General features: G+C 44.8%; 1 protein-coding gene across 2 annotated transcripts in view; it reads left to right on the top strand.

The window, feature by feature from the left end:
• Window positions 1–21,311, top strand: part of LOC137529039 (complement component C6-like) — a 183,304-nt gene that overhangs the window by 51,126 nt on the left and 110,867 nt on the right. For both annotated transcript variants that reach the window (XM_068250936.1, XM_068250929.1), the window contains exon 4: window positions 2,770–2,914. In XM_068250936.1, coding sequence (XP_068107037.1) covers window positions 2,770–2,914 — 145 coding nt within the window. The remainder of the gene's footprint in view (window positions 1–2,769; window positions 2,915–21,311) is intronic.

Genomic DNA, 21,311 nt, shown 5'->3' with positions numbered 1-21,311 from the left:
ATTCTAATCTGAGGTGTGAGGTCCTTGGTCTCGACACCCGGGAACTGGTCTAGAGTATAACAGAGTAATGACACAGAGAGAATCTGGTCTAGAGTATAACAGAGTAATGACACAGCAATCCTAAGCTTGGGTGTGAGGTCCTTGGTCTCAACACCCTGGAACTGGTCTAGAGTATAACAGAGTAATGACACAGAGAGAATCTGGTCTAGAGTATAACAGAGTAATGACACAGCAATCCTAAGCTTGGGTGTGAGGTCCTTGGTCTCAACACCCTGGAACCGGTCTAGAGTACAACAGAGCATAAACAAAGGTAATCTGGCTAAGGCTCAACACACTATACAATCTAGGTTGTTCAATCTTACCACTTTCATGTAGTATAAGAGCTTATCCAATCAATCATTCAAGGTATTTTCAATCTGTTGGCCCTTATACTACATAGATTTGGTAAATCTGTACAACCAAGATTGTATGGTGTGTGTTGAGCTTTAGTGTGAATTCCCAGCTCCTGCTGGTTCTAACACACTGTAAGATCTGACTGAGGTCTGAGTGCTTCCACGTAAGTATTCGCAACGGCAGACAACCAGCAACTGAAAGGCAAGATCTATATATACTCCAGCGCTGCTCAGCGCCGCCCCCAGCCGGTCAGCCAATCAGGAATTCCGCTGGGATCAGCTGATCGTCCGGATCAGCTGATCCCTCTCCTGTTGGCATAAAGGTCCTGTCCTCTAGTGCGCGCACTCGTGTAACTCTCCCTCCGTGTGCACTAGAAGGCCCAGACAAACCAGACACATGTCGCTGTGCGGAAACCGCCGGTCTGAACGCGGAGACATCCGCCCCGCCGCCAGACCGTGCGGTGGCATCTCCGCCATTCATTACATAAAAGCTGTGCTTTTATCAGCACAAACCCATTTGTGTTCTGACCTCAAATCTTTTAACAGTATGATGATCATGCTTACATTTTCATGAAATATAAAGGTTTTCTTACCTTGTCCAAGCAGCAGCAGAGATCATTTTTCTTTCTCATATTGCTTGAAAATGGTGGTCTGCTTAATAATGTGAAGCACTCTTTTAGTAGTTTTTCCTTTAATCGGGCTCACCTGGCAAACTAGTTTTCAAAGGTGTCTGAGATTGATTTCAGTGATCAAAAGAGCCCTGAGACACAATACCATCCATGAGTTTAACCAGTTCACCCCCAAGAGTTTTTACTCTAACGGACCAGAGCAATTTTCACTTGTCAGTGCTCCTCCCTTTTATTCCCTAATAACTTTATTACTACTTATCACAAGAAAATGATTTATACCTCGTTTTTTTCACCACCAATTAGGCTTTCTGTGGGTAGTACATTTTGCAGAGAATTTTTTTATTATAAATGCGTTTAATGGGAAAAAAACAAAAACAATTTGAAAAAAATCATTATTTCTCAGTTTTCAGCCATTATACTTTTAAAATTAAACATTCTCCTGTGGATAAAACAAATATATTTTATTTGCCCAGTTGTCCCGATTATTAAACCGTTTAAATTATGTCCCTATCACAATGTATGGCGACAATATATTATTTTGAAATATAGGTGTTATTTTTCTGTTCTGTTTTTTTTTTCTTCTGGCCATAATTACAAGCCCCTATATAAATATATAGCGGCGGCGGGAATGCGCGACGTATTAAAACGTCATGTTGCCATTAACAGGCAAAAGCATGCCATTTTAATATGTTAGTTTGCCGGTATATGGTTAATTGAAAAACAAAATATTTAATCTTTATGACACTTAAAGTGTACCCGAGGTGACATGTGACATGATGAGATCAACATATGTATGTACAGTGCAAAACATATTAATAACCAGGCTGTTTTTCTTGTTTTATTTTGCTGCTTGAAAGAGTTAATTTTTGGGCTTGAAAGTGAAAGCTTCTGTCTTGTCAGTAGCTTGTCAGGTATATAGTACAGTTGGCAGTTGGCTGATAGTGTAATGGTTAAGGGTTCTGCCTCTGACACAGGAGACCTGGGTTCGAATCTCGGCTCTGCCTGTTCAGTAAGCCAGCACTAATTCAGTAGGAGACCTTTGGCAAGTCTCCCTTACACTGCTACTGCCAATAGAGCGCGCCCTAGTGGCTGCAGCTCTGGCGCTTTGAGTCCGCAAGGAGAAAAGCGCAATATAAATGTTATTTGTCTTGTCTTGTCTTGTCTTGTCTCTCTTGTCTTGTCTTGTCTATAGTAAACATCACTGATAAGCAAATTAAAGACATACAAGTTTTCTTGGCAAAATACAACTTGTGAAGGCATGGGAGGGATAGAAAAAGGTCAATAGTTCATGTATTTTAACTCTGGGATTCTCAATATACTGCCATTGAGGAGAGACAATAAAACATGCAATCTACTTTGTAGATGCTTAAATATAAAATAAAACCATGGGATATCTAAAAAAGTCGTTTTTAGGAGTAGGAGGATAAATACTGTTTATCTCATCAGTTTTCACTTTTAAATACAATATGCATAATAATTTGGAACGCAGTGTACGGTATGTGATTTTAGTGATGTTTAAATAAAGAATGTTTTTTTATACACTGAGCAATGATATATGACTTCCTCTATACTTGATACACTTGTCGTTCCCATTGAACTCCCATAGACTCTCCATTGCAGTATAATATTGTATATAAGGGAGGTAGGGCAATATATTTATCAGGCCTAGGCCCTATTATCAGTGCTAGTTCACCTTTGAGTGTATTTTGGAAAGCCCATATTGAAATACCAGCTGTGTATGTTTTCAGTATCGTGTCCGCAGGCTGGAAAGACCATCTCAGTTCGGAGGAGAGGGCTGCCATAAGCCCATGTCAGAAAATCGTCCATGTGTTCCAACGCAAATCTGCAAAATAGAAGAGGCAGACTGCACCAAGAAGTTTCAGTGTGACTCAGGTGAGTGTTGACATTTCAGCACTGTAATTTTTTGGACGTTATGTTAATCAGACCCTAGGTTTGGCATGGATTATCGGCAGGTATTTAGAAAGGAAACTTTATCATCACTTGCCAGAAACATTTATAGTTGTGTGTACACTCCTTTACTGCCATTGCTTATCTCTGAAAGGTTGGATTCACAGTGGTCACTTACCTGCATGTGTCGGATTTTAGGCGCCCGGTAATGCTGATAGTAAAATATCGGCATTTAATACCAGTATTACTATTAAAGTGGGATTGTTACCATAAAAATCAAATTTCAACAGCAACTGGTCTGAGTATATTAAGTGATAAAAATGTAAATCCTGCATTCAAAATTTTTTCTACTGTTATGGTTTGGGGTTATCACATACATTAGGAGCACTGGCCCTTTAAGTGCCATTGACAAACAGTTGCATGCTGGGGGGACTTTTTATCTATAATATATTCCTCCTCTTCGCTTTATTTCCCCCTCCTTCTAATGACATAAGACATTGTACTTCCTAGTATAAACCACAGTGGGAGTGTCTGAAGGAGGGCAGGTAATGAATACACAATTAGCAAAAAAAAAAAAGTGTGAGGGAGGAAATTATGTCAGGATTAGCTTCATTCAAAGGTAACCAAGATGGAAACTGTCTAGAAAAGGATTCTCTGTTTTTCCTTTATAAGATTCACAGGGATCATAATGTGGACAGTGCAATACATCTGTTATGTAAGTAGAACTAGTATTTATCTACTTATATATGTGTTTTTTATTTCTAGGTTAGCATGGGTGTCACTTATCCTTTAAAGTGTAAAATATTGGTATTAAATATTGATACCAATATTTTACAATGGATAAACTTAAGCCTACTTTCACACAGAATCTCCTCCCCCAACACCTAAACCTAAACCTCTCCTCCCAAACAAACTACCTACCTGATGCCTAACCCTAACCACACACACACACACACACACACACACACACACACACACACACACACACACACACACACACACACACACACACACACACACACACACACACACACACACACACACACACACACACACACACTACACACACACACACACACACACACACACACTACACACACACACACACACACACACACACGCACAACTCACCTGATGCCTAGCCCTAACTACCTCCCACACAAAATACCTACCTGCCACCTAACACCCCCCACGCACACACACACACACCAGCAACCTACCTGACGCCTAATCGCCCTCCCCTGCACAAACTACCTACCTGACACCTAACCTTAACCCCCTTCCTCGCACAAACTACCTACCTGAGGCTTAACCCTAACTGCCCACCTCCCTCCCGCTGCCGCCAACCCTGTGTAACATAAGATCTTGGGCGTCTATAGAAATATCGGCATTGAGCTGTAATTTGGGTGCCCGTTGTGCCCGATAAATAGTGGGCACTGTACCAGTGCCTATTTATCGAGTACCCAAATTACAGCTCAATGCCGATATTTCTATAGGCACCTATGCAGGGCCGAGCCTGGGCGGGTGCAAGGCACCCAGGCGCCTGCCTCTGAGAGGCGCCGCCCGGCCGCCGCTCTCCCCCTGTGGCCGAAGCTTGCTCGCTCCCTCTAGCCGCCGGCGCCGCCGCGTCAGACCTCGATCAGGCGGGCGGGCGCTAGGACCTAGCACGCCGCACTGATATGCGGAAGTGACATCACTTCCGCATATAGAGCGGGTGCGTCCAGCGCCCTCTCACTGGTCGGGTCGCCCGCTGATTGAGGTCTGAAGCTGCGGAAAGGTGAGGGGGGAGCGGCGGCGGCGGCTAGAGGGAGCGGAGCGCAGCGCTCCTGTCACTAACTACCTAAACGGGGACCCTATACCCCCTGGCTACCTAGACTGGGCACATATACCCCCCTGGCTACCTAGACTGGGCACATATACCCCCCTGGCTACCTAGACTGGGCACATGGCTACCTAGACTGGGCACATATACCCCCCTGGCTACCTAGACTGGGCACATGGCTACCTAGACTGGGCACATATACCCCCCTGGCTACCTAGACTGGGCACATATACCCCCCTGGCTACCTAGACTGGGCACATATACCCCCCTGGCTACCTAGACTGGGCACATGGCTACCTAGACTGGGCACATATACCCCCCTGGCTACCTAGACTGGGCACATGGCTACCTAGACTGGGCACATATACCCCCCTGGCTACCTAGACTGGGCACATATACCCCCCTGGCTACCTAGACTGGGCACATGGCTACCTAGACTGGGCACATATACCCCCCTGGCTACCTAGACTGGGCACATATACCCCCCTGGCTACCTAGACTGGGCACATATACCCCCCTGGCTACCTAGACTGGGCACATATACCCCCTGGCTACCTAGACTGGGCACATATACCCCCTGGCTACCTAGACTGGGCACATATACCCCCTGGCTACCTAGACTGGGCACATATACCCCCTGGCTACCTAGACTGGGCACATATACCCCCTGGCTACATATGCTGGGCACATATACCCCCTGGCTACATATGCTGGGCACATATACCCCCTGGCTACATATGCTGGGCACATATACCCCCTGGCTACATATGCTGGGCACATATACCCCCTGGCTACATATGCTGGGCACATATACCCCCTGGTTACATATGCTGGGCACATATACCTCCTGGCTACATATGCTGGGCACATATACCCCCTGGCTACATATGCTGGGACATATACCCCTGCCTACATATACTGGGGACATATACCCCTGCCTACATATACTGGGGACATATACCGCTGCCTACATATACTGGGGACATATACCCCTGCCTACATATACTGGGGACATATACCCCTGCCTACATATACTGGGGACATATACCCCTGCCTACATATACTGGGGACATATACCCCTGCCTACATATACTGGGGACATATACCCCTGCCTACATATACTGGGGACATATACCCCTGCCTACATATACTGGGGACATATACCCCTGCCTACATATACTGGGGACATATACCCCTGCCTACATATACTGGGGACATATATCCCTGGCTATATATTCTGGGGACACTGGCTGTTTGTCATTATGTGCATTTACTGGTGAAAATCTGTCTCTTATTATGTGCATTTGCTGGTGAAAAGCTGTCTCTTCTGTGCATTTGCTGGTGAAAAGCTGTGTCTTCTGTGCATTTGCTGGTGAAAAGCTGTCTCTTCTGTGCATTTGCTGGTGAAAAGCTGTCTCTTCTGTGCATTTGCTGGTGAAAAGCTGTCTCTTCTGTGCATTTGCTGGTGAAAAGCGGTCTCTTGTTATGTGCATTTACTGGTGAAAAGCGGTCTCTTGTTATGTGCATTTACATGGGGAAAAGCGGTCTCTTGTTATGTGCATTTACATGGGGAAAAGCGGTCTCTTGTTATGTGCATTTACATGGGGAAAAGCGGTCTCTTGTTATGTGCATTTACATGGGGAAAAGCTGTCTCTTATGTGCATTTAGTGGGGAAATTTTGTCAGTAAAAATAACGTGACAGGGTGGCAACACTGGCAGGCTGCGTGGCACAATGGGAAAGATACAGGCAGCCCACCTTGGGCTTGGCAGGGGGGAGGAGCCGACGTCAGCGAGCAAGAGTAGGGTGGCCGCAGGCAGCCATAAATACGCAGTGTGTGACTGCGTCGCACTCGCAGAGCCTCTCAGCCTGAGTCAGTCCAGAGACTAGCAGACTCGCAGGAAGCCAAAGCCAGCCAGGAGCAAGCCCATGGAAGAGGGGTAGGAATGGGGTATCACATGCATGCGTAAAGAGGTGGAAGGTGTGGGTGTGATTAGGCAGGACATGGGTGTGGTTATGTGGTTGGGCGCGGTTAATTTAACCACTCCCATAGGCGCCAGAGGAAATCTTGCACCCAGGTGCCAGGCACCCCAGGCTCACCCCTGCGCCTATGTTGGCGTCCAAACGTCTGGCCCTAGCGGGTGCCCAAATTGCCTGCTTCGTACTTGCATAACGCATGGGTTATAATGAGTGTGAACTGCAGTGGAGACTAGACATAGAAATTAATGCAAAGCCTGCATGCAGCGAGTTAGAATAATGCGTTACTGTGAACAGGCCCATAGAATTGTATGGGTAGTGAGCTGATTATTCTGCAATGCGCACTGTGAACCTAGCCTTACTCTGCGTTATAAATAGGCAATGATCAATGATGGTCCCCAAGGTTGGGGGTGGGAACTCCAGTAAATATTTTCTGATTACACCGGCTTCATTAATGATGGAACATTGTATCACTGTAGGGTTCCTTTAGTGATAAAATCAAGCATCTTAAAGATTTTCAAGCAACCCTTATGCTGGCTATACAACTAGCAGTGTTACCGCCCAATCAACCATCAGCATTACGCGCCAGGTGATGTAGAGGCAGGCGGGTCGCCATCATTGCGGGTGGCCAGCTGGGACACCGAAGAGGACCGGGGCTGCGGCGAGGGACTGAGACTGCTGCTCGGGGCTGGAAGAAGCCCCAGGTGAGTACAAAATAGATTTTCATTTCTAGTTGCCTGGTCCTCAGTAGTGTCTGAATCAGACAAGTGACCAGAGCCGGGACGAGGTCCTCTGGCATCCAAGGCTGAGACACCAAAGTGCGCCCCTCCATTCCTCCCACCCCAGCCGTCACACACTGATTAGACTGCGAGGTGTACCAGGGCCCCAGCACCTTAATCTCTAGTTATCCGGCTTGCAGTCACTGCCATGCATCCCCTTTTCTTATGTCTCTCTTATTCAAGCACAATAAACAAGCTGAGTGAGCTGTGCACCCCCTCCTACACTGCGCCCTGAGGCTGGAGCCTCTCTCGCCTCTGCCTCGGCCCTGCCTGGAACAAGCATGCAGCTAATTTTGTCAGAAACGTCTGATCTGCAGGCTTGTTTAGGGTCTATGGCTACAAGTCTTTGAGACACAGAATCAGCTGGACAGCCAGGCAATTTCTATTGTTTTAAAGTGGCACTGTAAAGAAAAAAAACAACTTATGATATAATGAATTGTATTTGTAGTGTGGATAATTGATAGAACAGTAGTAGCAAAAAAAAATACTCTCATATTTTTATTTTCAGTTACATAGCATTTTTTTTTTATAACAATGCATCATTCTGTGATATTTGCTGTTTACAAACCACGCTCTGTATTTCAGACGATGAAACAGAGCAGTGCTAATGACTCTCTGAACTTTCCTGCAGTAAAACCTTAAACAGTGAGAGACAGATTGAGATAAGTGCTCCAGAAAACAGGACTGTATTTGGCCCAAGTTGGTTTGAAGGGCTCAGAGAAGCTCTTTTGCATTGATAACAACTGAAGTTTGTTAACTCTCCCTGTATTGGAAAACAATATGAGAGTCTTTTCTTTGCTACTAATGGTCTATTTATTAGATGTACTACACATACAATTCATTATCTCATACGTTTACTGTCGCTTCAGGTTTGCTTTTAAATGTATTGTTTAAAATACAGCCTCCATATTCCTTAAAGAGAACCAGAGACCACGAGAAAAAGATACCTGGGGCTTCCTCCAGCCCTATCAGCCTGGATCACTCCCACGCTGCCTTTCTCCGCTGCCTCTGTCCGCCGGTACCGGGTCCCGTCATTTCGGCCAGTCGATGCAAGCGCAGTGCGCTCCTTCCGTACTGTGCAGGTGCATGAGTACAGAGCCGGAGGGAGCCCCTGTCGATGCGGAAGAATGGCCGCGTCCGCCGGAAGTGACGGGCCCGGTACCGGCGATCGAGGCAGCGGAGGACGGCGGCGTAGGAGCGATCCAGGCTTATGGGGCTGGAGGAAGCCCCAGGTATGTATAACATCTTTTTTCATTTATTAGAGATCGTTCGTCTCTGATTCCCTTTAAGGTTCCCAACTTCCCATTAAAAGGAATCTGAAGTGAAAATAAACTTGTGAGATAATGATTTGTATGTGTAGTACAGCTAAGACATAGAACATTAGTAGCACAGATATGAGTCTCATATTATTTCCAGTACAGGAAGAGTTAAAGCGGAATATAACCCTGCATTTCAACTTTGCTCTAAAACATTATTTACAGCATATTATATGCAAAAAGCATTTTTTTTTTACTAGACCAGCATTGGAAGGGTTAAACACAGAGGTTTTAAGTTCCGTGCAGACATTCAGATGGTTACATTCTATTTAGTTAGTGTGTAACTGTTTATCAATAGATACATCTCTTTGGCTGTCCTCCAAGCTCCTTCTCAGTGAGAGAGATGAGTCATAATAAACACATATTTGTAAACAAAAAGTATCTAACTCAAGTTCGGATTCGGTTGCAGAAATCTCTAGGGACTTTAAAGCCCTGTGTAACCCTTCCAATGCTGGTCTAGTAAAAAAAAAAATGCTGGTTGCATATAATATACTGTAAATAATGTTTTAGAGCAAAGTTGAAATGCAGGGTTATATTCCGCTTTAAGAAACTTCACTTGTTATCAATGCAAAAGAGCTTATCTGAGCTCCCCGACTAATTTAGTCACAGACCAATGCTATTTTCTGAATTTCTTATACATCAAAGAAGAAGTTCAAACGGGAATTAGCTCTGCTTTGTTTCATAGTTTAAAGGACCAGTACCACAAAATGTATACCAAATAAAAATAAAATGATGTATACTGAAGAGAAAGCTAGTAGAAGGGATAGTTAAGGGTGAAGAAGTAGTTAAAAAATAATTTTAGTCAGGCAGATACTTTGTAGATCAAGGACCCCTCCCCGTTTACACAGGCAAAGCACAAGACAGCCTCTGCGCGTAGCAGAAGAGCTGATGCCTCTCTCTTTGTTTAGCGCAGTGGCTGAAATCAGTAGACAGTTGTACTACTAGCTGAAATGCTTTTAGGCAGTTAACAGCCTGCAGTACAGCCTCCCATCACCAGTCGGTAAGACCCCCTCACATGCAGACTGTCATGAATGTGTAAACAGCAGTGTGATTTATTATTTACTAGCTCTCTCTTCGGTATAAATCCTTTTTTAGTTTTATTTTTTATAGATTTCGCAATATTAGCCCTTTAAAATGCAGAGTGTAGTTTGTAAACGGCAAATATGACAGAATGATGCAATGTCATATAACTGAAAATTAAATATATGAGTCTCTATTCTTTGCTCCTAATTTTCTATCAATTATCCATACTACACAAACACTTCATTATATCATAAGGTTTTTTTTGCTTCAGTTTCACTTTAACCACTTGCCGACCGCACGCTTATACCGTGCGTCGGCAAAGTGGCAGCTGCAGGACCAGCGACGCAGTACTGCGTCGCCGGCTGCAGCCTGATTAACGAGCGATCGGGCGGCTACAGCCGCGCGATCGCTACGTCACACTCTTCGGCCCCCATGTGACTTCAGCCCGCCGGCCAATCAGCAGCGCCGGCGGGCTGTAAAAATTCAAATTGGCCTATAGAATGAGTATAATACAGTTTGTTTACGTAACAAACTGTATTATACTGCCTGCCTCCCGCTGGTGGTCACACTTAGCGATCGACCACCAGCGAGGAGAGCAGGCACAGTAAGAGTGCACACACAGACACTTTAGGAGCCCCACAGACCCCCCGATCACCCGCAGCACCCATCAGACACCCCCCTGTACCCCCCTGCAGCCCGCAGATCAGACCTAACCACCCCCCATATCACCCATCAATAAATCCCTGTCACCACCTGTCACTTCTATCCATCAGAGCAGACCCCCAACTACCCCTTAGGGGTATCTGATCACCCCCACACCTCCAGATCTCCCCCCGACCCCCCCCCCCCCTGTATACTGAACCTATCTATCTCCCCTGCATCTGTCTATCTCCCCAGTGATCAGCTGCCAATCACCTATCAGTCACCTGTCAATCATCCCTTGTCACCACCTGTCACTGCCCCCCATTAGATCAGACCCCCAACTGCCCCTTAGGGGTATCTGATCACCCCCCACCCCTTCAGATCTCCCCCCCCCCCCCCCGTATACTGCATCTATCTTCCCTGTAATTGCCCGCTGATCAGCTGTCAATCACCTATCCGTCACCTGTCAATCATCCCTTGTCACCACCTGCCACTGCCCCCCATCAGATCAGACCCCCAACTGCCCATTAGGGGCTTCTGATCACCCACCCACCCTTTCAGATCCCTCCGAGACACCCCCCCCTGATCACATCAGCAGTCCATTGTTTACATCTGTTTTTCCCTGTAAACACCCACTTATCACCCGTCAATAACCCATCTATCACCACCTGTCACTCCTATCCATCAGATTAGACCCCCAACTACCCCTTAGGGGTATCTGATCACCCCCCACCCCTTCCGATCCTCCCCACACCGTCCTAGTTCATTGATTGTGTATATTCTCCCCCCTGCCATTGTGTATCTTATCTCCTGTCTGTAAGGCTTGATTGTGCTTTGTTTGGCTACAATTGTCTCAATTGCACTGTGATTGGCATCGATTGTCGTGTGATTGGCTTCGATTGTCACGTAATTGGGCTTCGATTGTCGCGTGATTGGCTTCAATTGCCCGTAATTGGTTTTGATTGTGCCAATTGCCCACTGATTGGCTGTTTTGCCCTGTGATTAGCATCGATTGTCGTGTGATTGGCTTCAATTGTCACGTAATTGGTTTTTGATTGTCACGTTATTGGATTCAATTGGTCCGTGATTGGCTTTGATTGCGCCGATTGCTGTAATTGTGTTGTAATTGTCTCGTGATTGTTTTTGATTATTTGTGATTGCTCTCTGATCCCCAACCCCCCCCCCCCCCCCCCCCCCCCCCTCACCATCACCATCACTATCACTATCACTATCCTAGTGATCTAAAAACTTTTTTAGTATCACTAGTGGTAACAAACAGTTAGGCCAGTTATCTAAGCAAAAGGGTTGTTAGTGTCAGTTAGTGCTCAGCCCACTGCACCACAGTCACTAATTAGCGTCATCACTGTCGCTAATCAGCATTGGTACTATATAGTATCTGTAAGTGATTATTAGTGATCACAGTCAGATCTATATTAGGGTCTCTAGGATCCACAAAAAAATGCAGTGTTTGCCCGATCAGACCTGATCGTTCGCCTGCACTGCGTTCAGCCCGCCCCACCGCAGTGACAGAAATTTCTTTTTTCTGATCACTGCAAAAAACACTGTACACAAGCTGTGGCACTGTAAACATCAGTTTTGATTTTTTTTATCTAAACTCAGTGATCACAGCTTTCTACCTCTCAAGTACTCCCTTTCGCTAGGTAGGTGCTCTTTTCCTGGGTAGTCTCAGAGGAATACCTCCTAAATTTAGCAGGCCACCATGGCAAAAAAGAGGTTTTCCAATGAAGACATCTACAGGTACATGGACCAGTCGGATGAGGATGATTGGGTCGACTTATTCGACGAATCTTCGGGTTCAGAGTACAATCCTGTAGACAGCAGTGGCTCTCAGACCGATAGTTCCGATGACGAGGTTGAGGTCCCGGCTAGAGCCAGGCGTACCACACCCCATGTCACTGGACTGCAGGTGGCGGAAGATCAGTCTCAAGGGCAGCAGAGTGGCGCTGATCTGATTTTTCTTGGTGAGGCATGCACCAGCAGCGCAGCATCTCCTGGGCCTATCAACACCAGTACTTCCGCAGAAGACCCTGATGAAGTGGCGGACACCATCCTGGAAGTAGAAACTGGTTCGGTGGTACGTGAATTAAGATCCGATCCGCAGCCACCAAGTAGACGGGCCCGTACTCCCATTGGTTTTCCAGAGGTGCTGGCAAACCCTGATTGGCATTCCCCTGATCCCGCCGCACCCATACTGCCCCCTTTCACCGCCCAGTCTGGAGTCCAGGTGGAGACAGTTGAACTAGGATCGGCCCTAGACTTTTTTGAACTGTTCCTCACCCAGGATCTCCTTGACTTAATTGTGGCTGAGACCAACCTATATGCCACACAATTTATAACCGCCCATCCGAAAAGCTGCCACGCCCAGCCTTTTCGGTGGAAACCACTCCAAGTTTCCGAACTTAAAATTTTTTTGGGCCTTCTCCTCAACATGGGTATTACTAAAAAAAATGTATTGCGCTCTTATTGGTCTACACGCCAAATACATAACATGCCCGTGTTCTCTGCTGCCATGTCCAGGACGCGATTTGAGATCATCCTGCGCTTCCTGCATTTCAATGACAACGACACCTGTCATGAAAGAGACCACCCAGCTTATGACCGGCTCCACAAAATTCGGCCCCTCATAGACCACCTGTCATCCACATTTGCAGATGCTTATACCCCTGAACAGAACATCTGTGTAGATGAGTCCCTCGTACATTTTACCGGGCGCCTTGGCATTAAACAGTACATCCCAAGCAAGCGCGCCCGGTATGGGGTGAAACTGTATAAGCTCTGTGATAGGGCCACAGGCTATACATCTCGTTTTAGGGTCTATGAGGGAAAAGACTCAAAATTGGAGCCGGTCGGATGTCCTGACTACCTGGGGAGCAGTGGAAAGATTGTGTGGGACTTGGTGTCACCCTTGTTCCAGAAGGGGTACCATCTTTATGTGGACAACTTTTACACAAGTGTGGCCCTCTTTCAGCACTTAAAGTTAGAAGGAATCCGATGCTGTGGCACCGTGCGGCCTAGTCGCCGGGGCTTCCCCCAACAGCTCGTTAACACCAGACTTCAACGGGGGGAGAGGGCCGCCTTGTGTACCGATGACTTGCTCTCGGTGAAATGGAAGGACAAGAGGGACGTTTACCTTCTGTCTACCATTCACACAGACACGACAGTACAAATTACACGGGCAACAGAGGTCATTGAAAAGCCCCTCGCCGTCCACAGCTATAATGCCAACATGGGAGGGGTGGACTTCAATGACCAGATGTTAGGGCCCTATTTAATTTCCCGGAAAACCAGACGCTGGTATAAGAAAGTGTCTGTGTATTTAATTCAATTGGCGATGTACAACAGCTTTGTTCTCTACAGTAAGGCTGGGAGAACTGGATCTTTCCTTCAATTCCAGGAAGACATTGTTTCGGCACTCCTCTATCCAGAAGGTGACAGAGCCCAACCCCCAAATGCAACTAGCCGGCTGCATGGAAGGCATTACGCCTACCCGATTCCCAGTACCCCAACTCAACGCAACCCCAGAAAAAGATGTCGTGTCTGCAGCAAGGCTGGAATAAGGCGTGACACCCCCGTTTACTGTCCCCGCTGTCCTGACCAGCCTGGCCTATGCCTAGGGGAGTGTTATGAGAGGTACCACGAGAAGGCACACTTTTAGAACCTAGGGAACTACAGACACAGCAGTAGGCACACAAGGGTCTCTCAGTGCTATTTCACACTGGCGCGATGCGTTAGGGCAAATTGCCTAGCAAAAGTCACACTTTGCGGTCCCCCCCTACGCCGGAAGTGCTTGACTTAACGCTAGTGCATGCCTACGTTACTGCGTGGCTTCTGCGGCAATTTGGGTCGGCCCGGAAGTCATGTTAGTCTACGGCGACGCAGTTAATTACTAGGCCGAATGCTACTCTTGTGGTATTCCCTGAAGATCTATTTTGGGCGAGACGGTGCGGCGGGCTCGACCGACCGGATAGGCCAGTATGCAGTGTGAACCCAAACATCAGGTTTTGAGAGATCCAAATACACTGGCCTGCCAGAAACCTCTCCTTTCACTTGGGACAGAATGCATAATGTACTTTGCCACATATCTGTGCGATTTGCACTTTGCACATTGACCCATGGGGGAGGAGAAGTTTATCCTCAGCTCGCAGGTAAAAAAAAACAAAAAAAAAAAAAAACAGGTAAGCAAAAAAGTTAATATTTGGTTACCAATGTTATTGTTTGGTTTGAACATATTTAATAAAGTTTAAAAAGTTAATGTTATTGAAGTGCTTTGCTGCTTGCTTGCTTTTTTTTTTTTTTTTTTTTTTTTTTTTTTTTCTTCTTCTCTCTTTTTTTCCAACCGACCAATCAGCTGCAGCACTGATGATGCATCCTGACAGAAGCATTGCGCTTCTGTCAGGTTACACAAAATCGGTGCATGCAGCGCTGTAGGACGAGATTTCTCCTCCACAGTAAAAAAGATACGTTTGCCGAGGCATATGGGCCAAGGTGTGGTGTTGGGGATTCATATGCTTTGGCAAGCACTTTGTATCAAAAAAGAACTCAAGCAATGATTTCTCCATTCACATCGATCAATGTGGATGAATAAATCAGGATTGCCTGGGCATACGAGCTGGTGGGTTTGGATTTTTGGGGTGGCAGCTCCTATGTCCAGGCGGACGCCTTCCCCTCCTTTTTGTTTTGTTTTTTTCGTTTTTCTTCTCTCTTTTTTCTATCCAGACCGACCGACCGACCGACCAATCAGCTGCAGCACTGATGGTGCATCCTGACAGAAGCATTGCGCTTCTGTCAGGTTACACAAAATCGGTGCATGCAGCGCTGTAGGACGAGATTTCTCCTCCACAGTAAAAAAGATACGTTTGCCGAGGCATATGGGCCAAGGTGTGGTGTTGGGGATTCATATGCTTTGGCAAGCACTTTGTATCAAAAAAGAACTAAGCAATGATTTCTCCATTCACATCGATCAATGTGGATGAATAAATCAGGATTGCCTGGGCATACGAGCTGGTGGGTTTGGATTTTTGGGGTGGCAGCTCCTATGTCCAGGCGGACGCCTTCCCCTCCTTTTTGTTTTGTTTTTTTCGTTTTTCTTCTCTCTTTTTTCTATCCAGACCGACCGACCGACCGACCAATCAGCTGCAGCACTGATGGTGCATCCTGACAGAAGCATTGCGCTTCTGTCAGGTTACACAAAATCGGTGCATGCAGCACTGTAGGACGAGATTTCTCCTCCACAGTAAAAAAGATACGTTTGCCGAGGCATATGGGCCAAGGTGTGGTGTTGGGGTTCATATGCTTTGGCAAGCACTTTGTATCAAAAAAGAACTCAAGCAATGATTTCTCCATTCACATCGATCAATGTGGATGAATAAATCAGGATTGCCTGGGCATACGAGCTGGTGGGTTTGGATTTTTGGGGTGGCAGCTCCTATGTCTCTCTTTCTTTTCTTTTTGTTTCACATTTTTTGGCAGATATTTGTTCATCCACATTGATCGATGCGAATGAAGGGATGTTTGCCGTTCATTTTTCCTTTCAGCCCAGAATGCACTACCTGTATGCCCAATATAAGGAGTATAGCAGAAATACTGGCCATACATGTAATGATTGCAGAGGCCCTAAAATGCCAGGACAGACCCCACAAATGACCCCATTTTGGAAAGAGGACACCCCAAAGTATTCCGTGAGGTGCATGGTGAGTTCATAGAAGATTTTGTTTTTTGTCACAAGTTAGCATAAATTGTTGTTTTTTGTTTTTTTTCACAAAGTATCCTTTTCTGCTAACTTGTGACAAAAAAGAATTTTTTTTATAAACTCACCATGCCCCTCATGGAATACTTTGTGGTGTCTTATTTTTAAAATGGGGTCATTTGTGGGGTTTGTTAACTGTCCTGTCATGTGAGGGGGGGGGGGGGCTAAATTGTGAGCACCCCTGTAAAGCCCAAAGGTAGTCATTGCACGTTGGGCCCCTTAGCGCAGTTAGGCTGCAAAAAAGTGCCACACGTGCTATCGCCGTACCCGGGAGAAGTAGACCAATGTGTTTTAGGGTGTATTTTTACACATACCCATGATGGGTAGAAGAAATCACTCTGTAAATGACAATTTTTTGATTTTTTTTACACACATTTGTCCATTTACAGAGATATTTCTCCCACCCAATATGGGTATGTGTAAAAATACACCCCAAAACACATTGTACTACTTCTCCCGAGTACGGCAATACCACATGTGTGGCACTTTTTTGCACCCTAACTGCGCTAAGGGGCCCAGAGTCCAATGAGTACCGTTAGCATTTCACAGGTCATTTTGAGAAATTTGGTTTCAAGACTACTCCTCACGGTTTAGGGCCCCTAAAATGCCAGAGCAGTATAGGAACCCCACAAATGACCCCATTTTAGAAAGAAGACACCCCAAGGTACTCAATTAGGAGTATGGTGAGTTCATAGAAGATTTTACTTTTTGTCACAAGTTAGCGGAAAATGATTGTTATTGGGTTTTTTTACCAAGTGTCATTTTCCGCTAACTTGTGACAAAAAATAAAATCTTCTATGAACTCACCATACTCCTAACGGAATACCTTGGGATGTCCTCTTTGTAAAATGGGGTCATTTGTGGGGTTCCTATACTGCTCTGGCATTTTAGGGGCCCTAAACCGTGAGGAGTAGTCTTGAAACCAAATTTCTCAAAATGACCTGTGAAATGGTAACGGTACTCATTGGACTCTGGGCCCCTTAGCGCAGTTAGGGTGCAAAAAAGTGCCACATATGTGGTATCGCTGTACTCGGGAGAAGTAGTACAATGTGTTTTGGGGTGTATTTTTACACATACCCATATTGGGTGGGAGAAATATCTCTGTAAATGGACAATTGTGTGTAAAGAAATCAAAAAATTGTCATTTACAGAGATATTTCTCCCACCCAATATGGGTATGTGTAAAAATACACCCCAAAACACATTGTACTACTTCTCCCGAGTACGGCGATACCACATGTGTGGCCCTTTTTTGCACCCTAACTGCGCTAAGGGGCCCAGAGTCCAATGAGTACCTTTAGCATTTCACAGGTCATTTTGAAACATTTGGTTTCAAGACTACTCCTCACGGTTTAGGGCCCCTAAAATGCCAGAGCAGTATAGGAACCCCACAAATGACCCCATTTTAGAAAGAAGACACCCCAAGGTACTCAATTAGGAGTATGGTGAGTTCATAGAAGATTTAGCTTTTTGTCACAAGTTAGCGGAAAATGATTTTTATTGGGTTTTTTTTACCAAGTGTCATTTTCCACTAACTTGTGACAAAAAAAAAATCTTCTATGAACTCACCATACTCCTAACGGAATACCTTAGGATGTCCTCTTTGTAAAATGGGGTCATTTGTGGGGTTCCTATACTGTCCTGGCATTTTAGGGGCCCTAAACCGTGAGGAGTAGTCTTGAAACCAAATTTCTCAAAATGACCTGTGAAATGCTAACGGTACTCATTGGACTCTGGGCCCCTTAGCGCAGTTAGGATGCAAAAAAGTGCCACACATGTGGTACCGCCGTACTCAGGAGAAGTAGTATTATGTGTTTTGGGGTGTATTTTTACACATACCCATATTGGGTGGGAGAAATATCTCTGTAAATTGACAATTGTGTGTAAAGAAATCAAAAAATTGTCATTTACAGAGGTATTTCTCCCACCCAATATGGGTATGTGTAAAAATACACCCCAAAACACATTGTACTACTTCTCCCGAGTACGGCGATACCACATGTGTGGCACTTTTTTGCACCCTAACTGCGCTAAGGGGCCCAGAGTCCAATGAGTACCTTTAGCATTTCACAGGTCATTTTGAAACATTTGGTTTCAAGACTACTCCTCACGGTTTAGGGCCCCTAAAATGCCAGAGCAGTATAGGAACCCCACAAATGACCCCATTTTACAAAGAGGACATCCCAAGGTATTCCGTTAGGAGTATGGTGAGTTCATAGAAGATTTTATTTTTTGTCACAAGTTAGCGGAAAATGACACTTGGTAAAAAAAACCAATAACAATCATTTTCCGCTAACTTGTGACAAAAAGTAAAATCTTCTATGAACTCACCATACTCCTAATTGAGTACCTTGGGGTGTCTTCTTTCTAAAATGGGGTCATTTGTGGGGTTCCTATACTGCCCTGGCATTTTAGGGGCCCTAAACCGTGAGGAGTAGTCTTGAAACCAAATTTCTCAAAATGACCTGTGAAATGCTAACGGTACTCATTGGACTCTGGGCCCCTTAGCGCAGTTAGGATGCAAAAAAGTGCCACACATGTGGTACCGCCGTACTCAGGAGAAGTAGTATTATGTGTTTTGGGGTGTATTTTTACACATACCCATATTGGGTGGGAGAAATATCTCTGTAAATTGACAATTGTGTGTAAAGAAATCAAAAAATTGTCATTTACAGAGATATTTCTCCCACCCAATATGGGTATGTGTAAAAATACACCCCAAAACACATTGTACTACTTCTCCCGAGTACGGCGATACCACATGTGTGGCACTTTTTTGCACCCTAACTGCGCTAAGGGGCCCAGAGTCCAATGAGTACCTTTAGCATTTCACAGGTCATTTTGAAACATTTGGTTTCAAGACTACTCCTCACGGTTTAGGGCCCCTAAAATGCCAGAGCAGTATAGGAACCCCACAAATGACCCCATTTTACAAAGAGGACATCCCAAGGTATTCCGTTAGGAGTATGGTGAGTTCATAGAAGATTTTATTTTTTGTCACAAGTTAGCGGAAAATGACACTTGGTAAAAAAACTTAATAACAATCATTTTCCGCTAACTTGTGACAAAAAGTAAAATCTTCTATGAACTCACCATACTCCTAATTGAGTACCTTGGGGTGTCTTCTTTGTAAAATGGGGTCATTTGTGGGGTTCCTATACTGCCCTGGCATTTTAGGGGCCCTAAACCGTGAGGAGTAGTCTTGAAACCAAATGTCTCAAAATGACCTGTGAAATCCTAAAGGTACTCATTGGACTTTGGGCCCCTTAGCGCAGTTAGGGTGCAAAAAAGTGCCACACATGTGGTATCGCCGTACTCAGGAGAAGTAGTACAATGTGTTTTGGGGTGTATTTTTATACATACCCATGCTGAGTGGGAGAAATAACTCTGTAAATGGACAATTGTGTGTAAAAAAAATCAAAAAATTGTCATTTGCAGAGATATTTCTCCCACCCAGCATGGGTATGTGTAAAAATACACCCCAAAACACATTGTACTACTTCTCCCGAGTATAGCGATACCATATGTGTGACACTTTTTTGCAGCCAAACTGCGCTAAGAGGCCCACAGTGCAATGACTACTTTTAGGCTTTACAGGGGTGCTTACAATTCCGCACCCCCAAAATGCCAGGACAGTAAACACACCCCATAAATGACCCCATTTTGAAAAATAGACACTTCAAGGTATTCATTGAGGGGCATGTTGAGTCCATGGCAGATTTCATTTTTTTTTGTTACAAGTTAGCAGAAATGGAAACCTTTTTTTTTTTTTTTTGTGACAAACTGTCATTTTCCGCTAACTTGTGACAAAAAATAAAATCTTCTATGAACTCACTATGCCTCTCAGTGAATACTTTGGGATGTCTTCTTTCCAAAATGGGGTTATTTGTGGGGTATTTATACTATCCTGGAATTTTAGCACCTCATGAAACATGACAGGTAGTCAGGAAAGTCAGAGATGCTTAAAAATGGGAAAATTCACTTTTTGCACCATAGTTTGTAAACGCTATAACTTTTACCCAAACCAATAAATATACACTGAATGGGTTTTTTTTCATCAAAAACATGTTTGTCCACATTTTTCGCGCTGCATGTATACAGAAATTTTACTTTATTTGAAAAATGTCAGCACAGAAAGTTAAAAAAATCATTTTTTTTGCCAAAATTCATGTCTTTTTTGATGAATATAATAAAAAGTAAAACTCGCAGCAGCAATCAAATAGCACCGAAAGAAAGCTGTATTAGTGAGAAGAAAAGGAGCCAAAATTCATTTAGGTGGTAGGTTGTATGAGCGAGCAATAAACCGTTAAAGCTGCAGTGGTCTGAATGGAAAAAACAGCGCTGGTCCTTAAGGGGGGGTAAAGGCTGAGTCCTCAAGTGGTTAAGTTTGTGCCGCAGCGAGGACATTTGACATTAAAGTTCTCTAGACAATGATCATCATGGCCATGTGTTGCTGTGACTCTCTGCCAATATTTAAGAATGGGTCAGCTCTTGGGTAATGAAAATCACACCACAGCCAGTTTAGTTCTCGTTACAATAACATCAGATTTGGGCTTTGGCCGCTTGTGAAATGTTTTTCTCTAGATTCACTTCTCTTTCTGCTTTTGTTTTTAACTACTTTAACTGCGCAGTTTCACAAAACAAACTGTTTACTCGGAGGGAGCGCACGGCGATAACCCGCCGAGACAAGAGCGAGCATCTGCTCCCTTCCAGAGGAAACATCTCGTCTTTTTCTTTTCTGATAATTATTACACTCGCTCACCTCTGATGTTTCTGGGCAGGATGAGCAACAGTCAGATCCATCAAAGATAATAAAGCTTTGGAAAATCGCATTTCCCTGCAGACTCCATTCATCAACTCCGAAGCCAATCATGTTTGTTGGCTAAATGTTTGTAGAAAACCGGAGTTGTTTCATTTTCAGGGGAAATACTGTGAAGGCTTTTTTTTAGATGTCCTTTGGCAAACTTAAAGCGGAATATAACCCTGCATTTCAACTTTGCTCTAAAACATTATTTACAGCATATTATATGCAAAAATCATTTTTTTTTTACTAGACCA

Source organism: Hyperolius riggenbachi, chromosome 1, assembly GCF_040937935.1.
Source record: "Hyperolius riggenbachi isolate aHypRig1 chromosome 1, aHypRig1.pri, whole genome shotgun sequence".
NCBI lineage: Eukaryota > Metazoa > Chordata > Amphibia > Anura > Hyperoliidae > Hyperolius > Hyperolius riggenbachi.
Note: the sequence above shows the minus strand (reverse complement) of the source record. Positions and strands in the feature narration are given on the sequence as shown.